General features: G+C 40.1%; 1 protein-coding gene across 1 annotated transcript in view; it reads left to right on the top strand.

Moving 5' to 3' along the window:
- col5a2a (collagen, type V, alpha 2a) overlaps positions 1-16,156 on the top strand; it is an 81,886-nt gene that overhangs the window by 60,532 nt on the left and 5,198 nt on the right. The window contains exons 34-53 of the mRNA XM_060928937.1: positions 1,547-1,654; positions 1,738-1,791; positions 2,144-2,197; positions 2,277-2,330; positions 2,436-2,489; positions 2,680-2,787; positions 2,881-2,934; positions 3,052-3,105; positions 3,196-3,357; positions 3,563-3,670; positions 4,629-4,736; positions 6,473-6,526; positions 6,685-6,792; positions 6,892-6,945; positions 7,082-7,189; positions 7,338-7,391; positions 7,518-7,625; positions 9,949-10,273; positions 10,486-10,664; positions 13,673-13,915. Of these exons, the coding sequence (XP_060784920.1) occupies positions 1,547-1,654; positions 1,738-1,791; positions 2,144-2,197; positions 2,277-2,330; positions 2,436-2,489; positions 2,680-2,787; positions 2,881-2,934; positions 3,052-3,105; positions 3,196-3,357; positions 3,563-3,670; positions 4,629-4,736; positions 6,473-6,526; positions 6,685-6,792; positions 6,892-6,945; positions 7,082-7,189; positions 7,338-7,391; positions 7,518-7,625; positions 9,949-10,273; positions 10,486-10,664; positions 13,673-13,915 (2,151 nt within the window). The remainder of the gene's footprint in view (positions 1-1,546; positions 1,655-1,737; positions 1,792-2,143; positions 2,198-2,276; positions 2,331-2,435; positions 2,490-2,679; positions 2,788-2,880; positions 2,935-3,051; positions 3,106-3,195; positions 3,358-3,562; positions 3,671-4,628; positions 4,737-6,472; positions 6,527-6,684; positions 6,793-6,891; positions 6,946-7,081; positions 7,190-7,337; positions 7,392-7,517; positions 7,626-9,948; positions 10,274-10,485; positions 10,665-13,672; positions 13,916-16,156) is intronic.

Here is a 16,156-nt window from a genome sequence, read left to right as displayed (position 1 = left end):
ACGACTTGTGTGCTTAGGGTCATTGTCTTCCTGACCCACCTTCTCTTGAGATTCAGTTCATGGACAGATGTCCTGACATTTTCCTTTAGAATTCGCTGCTATAATTCAGAATTTATTGTTCCATGAATGATGGCAAGCCGTCCTGGCCCAGATGCAGCAAAACAGGCCCAAACCATGATACTACCACCACCATGTTTCACAGATGAGATAAGGTTCTTATGCTGGAATGCAGTGTTTTCCTTTCTCCAAACATAACGCTTCTCATTTAAACCAAAAAGTTCTATTTTGGTCTCATCCGTCCACAAAACATTTTTCCAATAGCCTTCTGGCTTGTCCACATGATCTTTAGCAAACTGCAGATGAGCAGCAATGTTCTTTTTGGAGAGCAGTGGCTTTCTCCTTGCAACCCTGCCATGCACACCATTGTTGTTCAGTGTTCTCCTGATGGTGGACTCATGAACATTAACATTAGCCAATGTGAGAGAGGCCTTCAGTTGCTTAGAAGTTACCCTGGGGTCCTTTGTGACCTCGCTGACTATTACACGCCTTGCTCTTGGAGTGATCTTTGTTGGTCGACCACTCCTGGGGAGGGTAACAATGGTCTTGAATATCCTCCATTTGTACACAATCTGTCTGACTGTGGAATGGTGGAGTCCAAACTCTTTAGAGATGGTTTTGTAACCTTTTCCAGCCTGATGAGCATCAACAACGCTTTTTCTGAGGTCCTCAGAAATCTCCTTTGTTCGTGCCATGATACACTTCCACAAACATGTGTTGTGAAGATCAGACTTTGATAGATCCCTGTTCTTTAAATAAAACAGGGTGCCCACTCACACCTGATTGTCATCCCATTGATTGAAAACACCTGACTCTATTTTCACCTTCAAATTAACCGCTAATCCTAGAGGTTCACATACTTTTGCCACTCACAGATATGTAATATTGGATCATTTTCCTCAATAAATAAATGAACAAGTATAATATTTTTGTCTCATTTGTTTAACTGGGTTCTCTTTATCTACTTTTAGGACTTGTGTGAAACTCTGATGATGTTTTAGGTCATATTGATGCAGAAATATAGAAAATTCTAAAGGGTTTACAAACTTTTAAGCACCATTATATATATATATCCATCTCAGGTCCATTGAGGTCAGTTTTATGCGGAAATGATCTGTAGGTTTTCCTGAGCATCTTACAGAACCAGCCCCAGTTCTTCTGGACACTTTGACTGTCACACTCACTTCTTCATTTTACACCAAAACCCAGCAGCCTTCATTATGTTTTCTTTTTTCATCTGAAGAGAGCTCTCTTATGGAATATGCTGCTCAGATACAAACTTTTTTTCTGTAACATTTAATTTTGTGCTGGAAAACAAACGTTTGAACTCTACAATGTTTTTGTACCGACTCGATAATGTAGAAATCATAAACTAGAAATCTATAACAAAGTTTGGATGCCAGTACTTTTGCACAGTACTGTATATGTGCCTTGTAGGACTCAAATAAGACCCCCAACCAAATTTAGCATGCTAATGCATTGTTCACAGGGAAGTCCTGGGCCTCCTGGTACTGTTGGTGATCTGGGTCCTCCAGGTCTTCAAGGAATGCCTGGAGAACGGGGTATCTCTGGCCCTCCTGGTCCTAAGGGCGATCGAGTAAGTAAAACAACGAGCTGAATCACAAGTTAAGTGAATGTCTTATGTGTAAATGTATAATATTTCTCACTTCAACTTAACAGGGTTCAGTTGGAGAGAAAGGTTCAGAGGGTACTCCTGGAAATGATGGTGCAAGAGTAAGATTAACCAGATTATTCCTCTGTTTATATATCTCTATCAAATTATTATGCCCTGATAGTTCATGGTTACTGAAGAATCTACTGTTATGGATGTAGCAAAGTAGTTTAGATAAAAAGCAAGAAACAAGGACAATTAAGAAGTACTGCTTGACTTGACATAGAATCTGACATCAGGGCAGATGTGGATGTTGGCACAGTGTATGTGTTGACTGAACACCAGTCAAGAAAGGAATTCTTTAAGAGGCTTGTATTAGCTTGCCCAACCAGAGCTACAGTGCTTATCTTCTTAGGTCATTTACCTTTTTAAATGCATGAAGTGATGATTACATAATCTCGCTGTCTTTAACAGGGACTGCCAGGATCACTTGGCCCTCCAGGACCTCCAGGCCCAAGTGGTGAAAAGGTATACAGACCTGATGTACCAGAGATTCTCAACTATACTACATTAAAACCCTTCAGAAACTAATATATGCATTTTACAGGGAGAACCTGGCCCTAAAGGACCACCTGGGCCTTATGGATCAAGAGCAATGCCGGTGTGTCAACCTTTTGGCTTTAAATATTGTAATATAATGCTCCTGTTGCATAAATTATGAACGCAGACTCCTGGACTCCTAGTAAATATTGTATCTATATTTTAGGGATCTCGTGGTGAGCCCGGGCCTACAGGTCCTGTTGGTTTTCCTGGACCACCTGTAAGTTGATTTAAAAATATTATCTTTTAATTCTAAGATCACTGGATACACTGGAGCACAGCCAGTATTGATTCCACACACCATATGAATGAATAATTCATATGGTGTGTGGAATCAATGAACACAATTCATGTTCACAATTCACTAGGCAGTAAATGAAGACATTTTTGGTTTTCTTGATCATTTTCAGGGTCCTGATGGTCAGCCTGGTGTGAAAGGAGAACCAGGTGAGCCAGGACAAAAAGGAGATGCTGGATCTCCTGGACATCAGGGGTTGTCCGGACCTCCAGGCCCTATGGTAGGTTTAAAAAAAATGCACAAAATAGATAGATATGTACCGAAGCCCAAGAGTCTTCTTTGAATGTGACTATGCTTAAATGTGTGTTTATAGGGTCCAATTGGTGTAGCTGGACCAAAGGGTGGTAGAGGGACACAAGGAGCTCCTGTAAGTATACATATGTATGAGAAAACATATGTTCTTAGGCCTTTTCTTCATTTTCATTTTCATCATTTGCATTTGTGCTACAAATTTCCAACAATTATACAACAAACAATTTTCCAGGGACCAACTGGTTTTCCTGGATCTCCTGGAAAAGTCGGTCCACCAGGTCCAACTGTGAGTATGGCCGCAATACAGACTTAAAAATATAATTTATTTGAAATAGAAATAATGCATAAGTGCTGAGTGAATCTTTTTGTCATTTAGGGTGCTCTTGGTCAGCCTGGCCCTGTTGGTCCTCCTGGAAAAGAGGGTCCACCTGGACTTCGTGGAGATCATGGCCCACCAGGACGCCAAGGAGAAAGAGGCCAGCCTGGGCCTGCTGGAAGCCCTGGAGACAAGGGGGACCCTGGGGAGGATGGACCCACCGTGAGTCTCTGATGAAGCTAATGATCACTAGATGCTAATGACTAATCAACGGTAGTAAGATTAAATTATCAATATACAAATATGTAGCTCATTCTATCATTCTAATTGGAGTCCACTAGATTGTATTCAAATTACATAAGTAGCATTTTGGCAAATATCATCGATGGAAAAAGAAGACAAAGCTACCACAAAATCTTCTTTTTAGGGTCCTGATGGTCCACCAGGTCCTGCTGGAACAACAGGCCAAAGAGGAATTGTTGGTCTTCCTGGAATGAGAGGAGAACGTGGAATGTTAGGGCTCCCTGGACCAGCTGTAAGTATCCTATGCACAATGATGAACAGTAGTAAATACATAAACACGTCACTTTTCATGCTAACAATAAATGCACTGTTATGTATAATGCTGAAAATGTTTTAAAATGTTATAAACTGTTCAGCAAAGTACAAGCCTAAGGGCCATCCAATGACTTGTGTGTCCCCAGTACAGATCACTATTGTTCTAAAGTAAAGTCCTGAACAATAAATTCTCAGAGTCAAATTAAGCTTACTTTACACTTTATGCATATTAAACAAAATGGCAGGTTTGGCACTTATCAGACACCAGATGTTTTCCTCGTGCCCCTGGGGTGTACATTCCATGTCTATTAAGAATATAATACGTAGCTGTATAATCATACAAATATTTATGAAAGGAAATTAATCACATTTAAAATGAATGAAATTGTATAAAATATTTATAGAGTGAAATTACTGAAATTTTGCAATAATTAGATTTTTAGGTTTAATACTTTAGTATAAAGTAATTTTATACTAAAGTATAAATTTAGCAAGTATTAACAAACAATTAAAAGTAACAAGAGACTATTTATTTATTTATTTATTTATTTATTTATTTAGTTAGTTAGTTAGTTAGTTAGTTAGTTAGTTAGTTAGTTAGTTAGTTATAAACAACTTTGGTTTTGCAAATAAGTTTAATTTTAAATCCTTCAAACTGTTATGCAAATGTCCATAATATGAAAAACATTTTGGATGAGCATGACCATATATCTATTTATTGATAGTTAATTTGCTTTAGTTTATACAACTGAAATGAACCAGCTTCACCTTTGAATATCTTACATCTCCTGTATGATGAAACAAACAAACAAGCAAACAAACAAAAAGTCCTGAAATGCTATGACAAAATACATTTTTTTAAAAAGCCTAAAATTTCTTATCCTTATGATCTTGGTGGCCTCACTTGCATATTTTAATGCACATATCTTTTGAAGGGTCCTCCAGGTAAACCAGGAACTCCAGGACCTTCAGGAGACAAAGGACCTCCTGGGAGAGTTGGACCACCAGGTGCTAATGGACCTCGGGGTGATCCTGGTCCTAATGTAAGTTTAATCCTTATTCTCATAGGTGTAAAATACTAACATGGCTAATACTACAGGAAAACGTGATTATGCTAGTGACAAAAAGATTTAAACAAATCAGCAAAAGTAGCATTTTTGAGCAATATTAAAATTAGAGTTATTGTTGGGAAAACCAGACTATTCTGACGATCGTGGTGAAAAAAGTCCTATATTGGTTTAAAAAAGGAAGATAATATTGTCTAAATGTGAAAAGTGTAGGTATGTTCAAAGAACTTTTCTAAATGCCAAGTTGTTTTAAACCTTGTAATATCTAATGCAGCTTGTGCCAGTTCCACTGTTGAACATAATGTTCTCCTGGTGGAACAATATCAAAATCAGCTAACCTCTGAAAAGCCCTTACTTCAAAACTTGGGTCACTGTAAGATAAAGGCCACACTTTCCTGTAGATGCTATAAGACCTCACATGTGAAGTTAAACAAGAACGAGGGTCACTGAAATGCTGCAGTGTAGCATGATGTAATAGTCCTGGACACAGAGGTCCTAAAATGGGCTGGACTTCCCAGCATTAACACTCTTCTGCAGAAAGCCCAAGCCAGATGGACCGGTCATGTTGTCAGGATGCCAGACAGTCGACTGCCCAAACAATTGTTGTATGGAGAGCTTTGCCAAGGTAAGCATTCATCTGGGGTGCAGAAGAAATGCCTCAAGGACAATCTCAAAGTATCCCTAAAAACTCTAGAAATCGATCTCAACTCCTGGGAGTCGCTTGTTCAGGATCATCCAGCATGGCGAGCAAAGCTCATCAGTGGTGCACGTGCAGCAGAGATGAAATGCATTGCCAAGTCCCAGAAGAAATGAGCTGCACGGAAGGCTCAAACTATCGCCACCCCACTACAGCACCTACCTACGCATGCCCGACATGTGGGTGTACCTTCAAAGCCTGGATTGGCCTCATCAGTCACCTCCAGACCCACAACCACCACCCAGCAAATTGAAGTCATGATCATCTTTGACCCCGAAGGACGAACATTATCAATAGTCCTTCCAGACTGTAGAAATACAGTCATGGTCTCAGCAGACTTGCAAGAAAAATGACCATCCAAGATTTGACCTAGAGCACAAAGAGCATCTTTGAGATACTCTGGAGAACATCATCAGGATATGGCACCACTACTCACCTGCATTTCTTTTTTTTTTTGGTTCAGTTTCAAAAATTGATAAATTATTTTCCTCAAAGATATCACCAACATTGGGTGGCACGGTGGTGTAGTGGTTAGCACTGTCAGCTCACAGCAAGAAGGTCCTGGGTTCAAGCCCAGTGGCTGATGGGGGCCTTTCTGTGTGGAGTTTGCATGTTCTCCCCGTGTCTGTGTGGATTTCCTCCGGGTGCTCCGGTTTTCTCCACAGTCCAAAGACATGCAGGTTAGGATAATTGGAGGCTCTAAATTGACCGTAGGTGTGAATGGTTGTTTGTCTCTGTGTCAGCCCTGCGATGATTTGGCAACTTGTCCAGGGTGTACCCCACCTCTCGCCCCTAGTCAGCTGGGATAGGCTCCAGCTTGCCCATGACCCCGCACAGGATAAGTGGCTACAGATAATGGATGGATGGATGGATGGATGGATGGATATCACCAACATCTGACCTAAAAGAAAATGTCATGGATTTTACCCTTGGTATATGTAAGTAACAAGGTAGTAAGGAGATAGAGGGGAAAAAAAGAACACAGCCATTAACTCATTCTCCATTCGATTAATAGGGACCTGCTGGAGCTGATGGTCCACCAGGAAAGGAAGGTGTCATTGGTGAACGGGTAAGATCTGAAAGCTTTTTGAAGGAAATTCAATTTTATAACACCTGTATACCATATGATGTATTGTAGTCAATCATCAATTAACATAGCTGTAACTTTCCATTTGGATTACATTTAGATTTTCAAGCATCTATACATAACCATGACTGTTTTTCTAGGGTGACCGTGGTGATTCAGGACCAGAGGGAGTGCCTGGGCCAAGGGGAGCTCCTGGTCCTGCTGGCCCTGTTGGTGCTACTGGAGGCCCTGGAAAGAGAGGAGATGTGGTATGTGGTATCTTTTCTTTACAGTTTTCCAAAAATGTTCTGAGCATGCAATATATTCTGCATGCAAACCATTTACATTGATACAAACTTTCTGTTCAGGGTTCAAGAGGACCCGTTGGACCTCCAGGTCCAGCTGGCAAGAGAGGACTCCCAGTAAGACATTTTTATTAGCTTAAAACTATGTGATCATATCTACTGCATTGTGGCTTTTGTTTCTGCTTCTTCTTCTTCTTCTTCTTCCTGGAAAAGAAGAACTGCATAGCATTAAATTGATATTTACTTTTAACAGGGACCTCAAGGACCAAGAGGAGATAAAGGAGAGTTGGGTGATCATGGAGAAAGAGGACAGAAGGGACATAGAGGATACACAGGTCTTCAGGGCCTTCCTGGACCACCTGTAATTATTTTTCCAACTCATACCACCATCACCATGCCTCAGGACAGAACTGATTATTCCAAAGAATATAAATGTATACTGTTAAATTCAAGCTAATGTAGTTTGATTTCTGTGGAAAGCTGAAACGACTAATGCTCTGTGTATTCAGGGTACCACTGGTGACCAAGGACCAACTGGAATTGTCGGGCCAAGTGGTCAACGAGTAAGTGCTTTTTCCCTATTTGCTAACTGACTTGTAGGTTTACAGGTTGATTGCGTTAATGACAATCTCTGAGAAAATGGCATGCCTGTAATGATGTATTCATTATTTAAATGGAAAACACTGTAGGGACCTCCTGGACCAATAGGACCACCAGGTAAAGAAGGTTATATTGGACAGCCTGGACCAATGGGACCACCTGGATCAAGAGGACTAAGTGGAGACATTGGACCTGAGGTATGTACATTACATGTCACTGTATTTCAGACACCCCTACATAATTACAAAACATCTAGATTTGCTTTCAGTGGTAAATTATCAAGTGTTTTTGAGGCTGGGAGGGTTCTGGTTCTTGATGTGAGACATAGACTGCTACCAAACTTGATTTCGATTAGGCTTCAGAAAACCAACTGAGAGAATCAATTGAACTTTGGGAATTCAAAGCATAATTGATGGAGATTTGTTAAGAACACTCATCCAAAGTATAAAGATGCTCTTAATGCTGCCCGATCCTCCTACTACGCTAACATCATTAAGAGTGGCAACCATAGACCCAAAACTCTGTTTAATACAAAAAATAAACTTCTTCAGCCTCCTTCCTCAACCACTCCCAGTTCCCCTGCTCAGTGTCAGGCTTTATTGGATTTTTTCAAGGATAAAATTGGCAGTATTTACCAACACTTTCATTCTGAAATTCATTCTTCTGTCTCGCAAGTAGCTCTTTCTCATAAAGCTGACTGCTGTCTCTCTGCTTTCTCTCCTGTTGATTCTTCTAAAGTATCGGAAATTATGACTAAGTCCTCCTCCTCCTCATGTCTGCTGGACCCGGCACCCACTGCACTTCTTAAATCCCATGTATCTGCTATCTCCCCTTATATTGCTCATATGATTAATCAGTGTTTTGCTTTAGGCACTGTTCCCACCTCCCTCAAAATTGCTTCTGTTACACCAATACTAAAGAAACCTGGTCTAGATTCTCTTTCACTGTCCAATTACAGACCCATTTCAAATCTCCCTTTCCTAGCTAAAGTAATGGAGCGAGTTGTAGCCTCTTAGCTGCATACTTTCCTTGCTCATAATGATCTCTATGAACCCTTTCAGTCAGGCTTTTGCAATCTGCACAGCACTGAATCTGCTCTCTTAAGAGTTGTTAACGACCTCCTGCTCGCAACTGATGCTGGTCATCTCAATCTCAATGTCCTTGCTCTCTTGGACCTCACAGCTGCCTTTGACACCGTACATCATGAGAGACTCATTTCCAGACTGTCTTCTTTTGGTATTACTGGCTTAGCTTTATCCTGGTTTCAGTCATATCTAGCAAACAGGCAGCAGTTCATATCTATTGGTGTTCATAAATCATCCACTGTTACTGTTGCTCAAGGTGTGCCTCAGGGTTCTGTCCTTGGTCCCCTTCTTTTTATATTATATATTTCTCCTATAGGCCAGATTATTCGTAACCATGGCCTTAACTTTCATTGTTATGCTGATGACATTCAAATCTACATCACTATCACCCCTTCCATAGCCTCTGTTCAGCTGCTAAGGACTTGCATCACTGACCTCAAACAATGGCTGCATAAGAACTGCCTTAAACTTAATGCTAGCAAAATGGAGGTTCTATTAGTAGGTACCAAAAGACAGGTTCTGAACTTTTCCAATTTCACTATTGATGTTGATGGTGTGTCTATTCGTCCTTCCCAAGTTATAAAAAACCTTGGAGTTCTCTTTGACTCCACCCTTATGTTTGAACCCCATTTTAAACTCATTACTAAGAATGCTTTCTTTCACCTCCACAATATTGCACATCTCTGCCCTTTTCTCTTTGAAACTGATGCCAGAATGTTGGTCAATGCATTTATCTTTTCTCGTCTTGACTATTGCAATTCTCTCTTTTATAGTCTCCCTGCCACATTGCTCAATCGCCTGCAGTACAGCCAAAACTCTGCAGCAAGAGTCCTCACACTCCCCAAGCGCACTGCTCACATCACTCCTGTTTTACAGCAACTGCATTGGTTGCCAGTTATCTCGGATTAAATACAAAATCTTGCATTTAACCTATAAAGCTCTTCATGGTCTCGCCCCTTCCTATCTCTGTGAGCTAATTCATTTGTACTGTCCCTCCCGCTCCCTCAGATCTTCTGTCTGTGGACTTTTGACTGTCCCACATTTTAAACTGGCATCTATGGGTGGCAGATCATTCAGTGTTGCTGCTCCTAAACTTTGGAACTCGTTACCACAATCGCTTCGTGACTCTTCCACTCTCTCTTCCTTCAAAGCTAATTTGAAAACTTTTCTCTTTACCTCACGCTACTCTTCCTAGTGTGGCTTTTTTGGGGGGGTAACTCCTGTGTAAAGCGTCCTTGGGTTTGTGAAAGGCGCTATATAAATTGAACTTTATTATTATTATTATTATTATACAAACTCATAGCCCAAGCATAAATGTCTCCTTGCCCATGTGACAATATTGCATATACAGTATATTCTAATATTACTATATGTCCATTTCTTTATAAAAGTCCTATGCCAAGTTTTATTTAATATACTTTTTTTTATCTCTCAGGGACCTCCTGGAGAGCCAGGTGCTCCAGGTCCACCTGGATCCCCTGGACCACCAATTGCTGCCATGGAGGAAATATTTGGAGGTCCTCAGGATTATGATGATCATGATCATGATCCTGGTCCTCCTCCTCCTCCTGAATTCCCAGAAGATGAGGCTCTGCCCAAATCTAATTCAACAGACACGTTCCAAGCTGATCCAGGAGTCCAGGCCACCCTTAAGGCTCTCAGTAGCCAAATTGAGAGCATGCGCAGCCCTGATGGCAGTAAGAAACACCCTGCTCGCACTTGTGAGGACCTTAAACAGTGCTATCCACTGAAAAAGAGTGGTAAGTCAACCACAGGGTTGTACAGGCATTGGACTGCCAAACTGTTGAAAGCTTTTTTATTATAACCAAAGATGAAAGGGCTCATGGTGCAAGTTCCCATTTCTATTTTTGTAAGACTAGTATTTCAAATATAAACTTCCCCAGTGTACTTCAGTATATAGCTATGATATAGATTATTATTATTAAAAATTGCCATACTGCATGATGTACAGGTGAATACTGGGTGGATCCAAACCAAGGAAGTTCAGAGGACGCCATTAAGGTATATTGTAACATGGAGACTGGAGAAACATGCATCTCAGCTGAACCTTCCAGCATACCTCGCAAATCATGGTGGAGTACTCCAAGAAACAAACCAGTGTGGTTTGGAACCACCAATGGTGGAACATATGTAAGTCCACTTTTATAGTCAACAGTTTACTCTTTGTGAACAAACTCTACAGATATGAAGATATAAAGATGCTAAAGAAATAAATGACAATTTTGGCAAGATCAATCATTTTTCAGAATTGTCAACAAGTTGCATGTTTAGTAAACTGTAGTAAATATTTAAAGTAAAAAAAAAAATAAAAAAAAGTTTAAGATTAGCTTATCCAGCCAACAGGTGATGAGTTTACGCCATCATGTGGTGTCCGTCTGGCGTCACCCACATTTCACAAAAATTGCTTCTTCTCCCTCAATTCTTCACTGATTTTGATTCTTTCTGGCATGACGGTAGGGGAACCTTGGGTGCATATAACTTCTACCCAGATTTGCTTCATTACAATTATTAATGAAGTTATGGACTAATTAAGCCTTAATGAGCAGTTCAACAAAAATCGCTTCTTCTCGGTCAATTCCTCGCCGTTTTGGATTCTTTCTGGTAAATAGGTCGGGATTCCTAGGGTGGATATCACTTCTATATATACAGTAGCATGTATATAGTGTATATAGCTTACAACATTTATTGTGCAACGTGGCCCACTTTAGATCGTTCCTTCTGGACTAGACGGGGCCGGAGTGAGCTACACCGTCACTGACGGTCTCGTTTCACTGATTTTCTCTACTCACATACACGCACATTATCTGAAAATTTGCCATTTGAAGAAGGTTTAAGGTCCGCCCACTCAACACATGATGTCACATCATGTGATATTTCACTGAGAAGCTTGATTGCTGAGCTACCTGAAAGTTTGTGTCATTATGATATGTACGTCAGTTTCCTTTATAAACCTTATAAACAGAAACCGGAACAGAAACACATGGAATCACATTGTGTACATCCCCGATTCCAAAAAAGTTGGGACAAAGTACAAATTGTAAATAAAAACAGAATGCAATGATGTTGAAGTTTCAAAATTCCATATTTTATTCAGAATAGAACATAGATGACATATCAAATGTTTAAACTGAGAAAATGTATCATTTAAAGAGAAAAATGAGATGATTTTAAATTTCATGACAACAACACATCTCAAAAAAGTTGGGACAAGGCCATGTTTCCCACTGTGAGACATCCCCTTTTCTCTTTACAACAGTCTGTAAACGTCTGGGGACTGAGGAGACAAGTTGCTCAAGTTTAGGGATAGGAATGTTAACCCATTCTTGTCTAATGTAGGATTCTAGTTGCTCAACTGTCTTAGGTCTTTTTTGTCGTATCTTCCGTTTTATGATGCGACAAATGTTTTCTATGGGTGAAAGATCTGGACTGCAGGCTGGCCAGTTCAGTACCCGGACCCTTCTTCTACGCAGCCATGATGCTGTAATTGATGCAGTATGTGGTTTGGCATTGTCATGTTGGAAAATGCAAGGTCTTCCCTGAAAGAGACGTCGTCTGGATGGGAGCATATGTTGCTCTAGAACCTGGATATACCTTTCAGCATTGATGGTGTCTTTCCAGATGTGTAAGCTGCCCATGCCACACGCACTAATGCGACCCCATACCATCAGAGATGCAGGCTTCTGAACTGAGCGCTGATAACAACTCGGGTCGTCCTTCTCCTCTTTAGTCCGAATGACACGGCGTCCCTGATTTCCATAAAGAACTTCACATTTTGATTCGTCTGACCACAGAACAGTTTTCCACTTTGCCACAGTCCATTTTAAATGAGCCTTGGCCCAGAGAAGACGTCTGCGCTTCTGGATCGTGTTTAGATACGGCTTCTTCTTTGAACTATAGAGTTTTAGCTGGCAACGGCGGACGGCACGGTGAATTGTGTTCACAGATAACGTTCTCTGGAAATATTCCTGAGCCCATTTTGTGATTTCCAATACAGAAGCATGCCTGTATGTGATGCAGTGCCGTCTAAGGGCCCGAAGATCACGGGCACCCAGTCTGGTTTTCCGGCCTTGACCCTTACGCACAGAGATTCTTCCAGATTCTCTGAATCTTTTGATGATATTATGCACTGTAGATGATGATATGTTCAAACTCTTTGCAATTTTACACTGTCGAACTCCTTTCTGATATTGCTCCACTATTTGTCGGCGCAGAATTAGGGGGATTGGTGATCCTCTTCCCATCTTTACTTCTGAGGGCCGCTGCCACTCCAAGATGCTCTTTTTATACCCAGTCATGTTAATGACCTATTGCCAATTGACCTAATGAGTTGCAGTTTGGTCCTCCAGCTGTTCCTTTTTTGTACCTTTAACTTTTCCAGCCTCTTATTGCCCCTGTCCCAACTTTTTTGAGATGTGTTGCTGTCATGAAATTTCAAATGAGCCAATATTTGGCATGAAATTTCAAAATGTCTCACTTTCGACATTTGATATGTTGTCTATGTTCTATTGTGAATACAATATCAGTTTTTGAGATTTGTAAATTATTGCATTCCGTTTTTATTTACAATTTATACTTTGTCCCAACTTTTTTGGAATTGGGGTTGTATATATTTTGTGACTGTATATCTAAGATAAAAACCTTTTGATTCTCGATGACATACATTAATTCGATTTTACACAATCATTTCTAACTCGAAGAATATTACTGAAGAATTTTAACAAAATGTTGATTATTGTTGGAGTTATGATATTCCAACAAACATTTCTGTTAAAAGTGTCTTCACAATGAATCGAAAATTTAAATTTAAATGCCATGGACAGACTTGTTTTTTTGTTTGATTAACTATGCAAATTTGTGCGTATGTAAATTGGCAAGTTGCAATTTGCATGCATGAATGTACTTTAAAGTGCATCAACATCAACTGGCAAAGCAAAGACTGATTATGATATTTATTATTTACGATTCATCTCTAGTGTCTTGCCTTAATTAAAAAGGCCAGTGTTTCAGACTGTAAATCGCTGATAATAGCCAGTAAATTAAAGAAACATGACTGTCCTGCTTATACAAGGAAGGCAAAATGATGTTATGGCATCATATTTCCACAAACTACCATCTGATAATCCTTTGTTTCTCTTTAGTTCACTTACGGAAACAAAGACCAGCCAGCTAACTCGGTCACCGTCCAGATGACCTTCATTCGGCTGCTTTCCAAAGAAGCCTCGCAGACGATCACGTACCACTGCAAGAACACTGTGGGCTACAAAGATGAGGCAACTGGCAACCTGAAGAAAGCAATCATTCTCAAGGCCTCTAATGATTTAGAGCTGAAAGCTGAGGGAAATAATCGCTTCAGATACACTGTACTGGAGGACAGCTGCTCTGTAAGTTTCACCCAGGGCTTTTTGTTTTGTTTTAAAGGGAAGATCTCATCAGCTTTGAGTACAGAGTACATATTCAGGTTTGAGTATTTGAGTAAAGTACGAGGAGGGAGGAGTTAACACTGGAATTGCATATATCGTATACAGACTTATGTGGAAAAATTCACTGAAATGACATGAGGAAGAAACCTTAAGGGGAACTATATTATTATTATTATTACTTTTTTCACATAATATTTCAAATTATTGTTTCAATTTGCCATATTTTTCCACATCAACAATTTTATAGTAGTCATAACTGACTAGTCAAAACATTTTTTCTGTAATTTGACATACCTGAATGCGTTGAAGTGAATTAACAATCATTAGACATGCACTCACCGGCCACTTTATTAGAAACACCCATAATTACACCTACTGTTTTCTGCAGTTCTGTAATCAGCCGATCCCTCGCCAGCAGCACGACGCATCAAATCCCGCAGATACAAATCAAGAGCTTCAGTTAATGTTCACGATGTTCAAACATCAGAACGGGAAAAACTGTGATCTCACAGTGAAGTGTGACTTTCTTTCTCTCACTGTGGTATGGGTGTTGGTTTGATCCAGATGGACTGGTTTGAGTATTTCAGAAGCTGCTGATCTCCTGGGGTTTTCACACACAACAGTCTCTAGAGTTTACACAGAATGGTGCGGAAAACAAAAAACACTGAGTGAGTGAGCGACAGTTCTGTGGGTGGAAACAAACGCCTTGTTGATAAGAGAGGGTCAGAGGGAAATGGACAGATTGGGTCGAGCTTATAATCACTCTTTACAACCATGGTGAGCAGAAAAGCATCTCAGCATGCAACAGCAGAAGAACACATTGGGTTCCACTCCTGCAGCCAAGAACAGGGAACTTAGAACCAACAAGTTCCTATTAAAGTGACCGGTTTCAGACATTTGACCATTCTGTGACCTTGACCCTATTTGGATCAATTTAAAAATCTCATCAGTTGGTCTGAAAATGAAACCTCAGATTTTTGTGTTTCTCTGCTTCCAAAAATGACCTTTTGAGATGGAAATGATTTGTACAGGATTTCAGAGCTACAGGTCGTATACTGGGTGGGTCACTGTGGTGAGAAGACGGCAAATAGCGCGTTTCTAAAACTGACCACCTTCCTTATAGTCCACAAGAGTGAGGGATACAAAGTGAAAAACTGTTGAAATGGATGTGATGTGTGTGAAGTACACATTTTCCCATCCTGTGCAGTGATGTTTGTGCACGGTGGTGACTGTAATAACAGCTAAAGTGGTGACGATCCTTATGGTTTTCCGGAGAGGACACTTTCTGACTTTTACATTTCAACCACATGTGAAGCTCCGCTGCAAATCAAAAGCGTCTCACATCTGTTTCAAGTCCTGTTTTTTTACTGAACAACAACAGAACAGAGTCTTCTGCTTCAAAAGTGACAAATATTTTCTCCAGAAATCATTTACAACCTCATTGTATGGTGAGTGATTTCCGGACAGGACATTTCTGATGGACAGAGGATCCTGTCAGAGGCACTGAGTTTACAAAACGATGTAACTTCCACTGAAATATCTTTCTATTGTGAATGAAAGTACTGAATACGTCCCAAAGTGAAACTGAGTTAGTGCTAAAAAAAAAAAAAATTGCAATTTAACCAGTGAAATCTAAGTGTAATAATTAAAGTAGAATTAAATGAAATGAGCACAAGGTCAAAACTGAGCCGGATTTGACTCTTACAAACACGTTTATAAGAACTTATAAGAGACATTAGTGCTGTAGGTGGGGCTGTGGGCGTGTCTCTGTAAAATAAGGGATAAGAAACTCCAGTGTGTATACAGTACTGGACTGAGTTGCAGGAGTGAGTCGGTGTTATTCAAAAAGAGAACCATGATTAGTGAAACAGCCCCTTTAAGAGAGCTGCAAATTGAGTATATGATGATATATCATCCTGTGTAATGTTGACTTTTGGCCTGCTTTTCCATTATAATTAGGATCAGGTTTATTCTGCTGTAATATAAAAGTGCTACTTAATCAGCCAAGAGACTAATAATGTGGGTTGTTTCCAGATTTCTAAATGGTGGAAAATTTTGCAAAGATGGGAAAATAATATGATTATCATGACTAGGACATTTCATGGTGGTTAACCTTAAAATATCCTGAATAGATTGGAGTATGATTAGATTTCTGAATCTGTGGCGTTTGCTCATTTGGGGACTGTAGTATTGCCCTAAACT

Source organism: Neoarius graeffei, chromosome 9 (genome assembly GCF_027579695.1).
Source record: "Neoarius graeffei isolate fNeoGra1 chromosome 9, fNeoGra1.pri, whole genome shotgun sequence".
Taxonomy (NCBI): domain Eukaryota; kingdom Metazoa; phylum Chordata; class Actinopteri; order Siluriformes; family Ariidae; genus Neoarius; species Neoarius graeffei.
The sequence above is the reverse complement of the archived record's forward strand: the minus strand, read 5'-3'. Positions and strand labels throughout refer to the sequence as shown.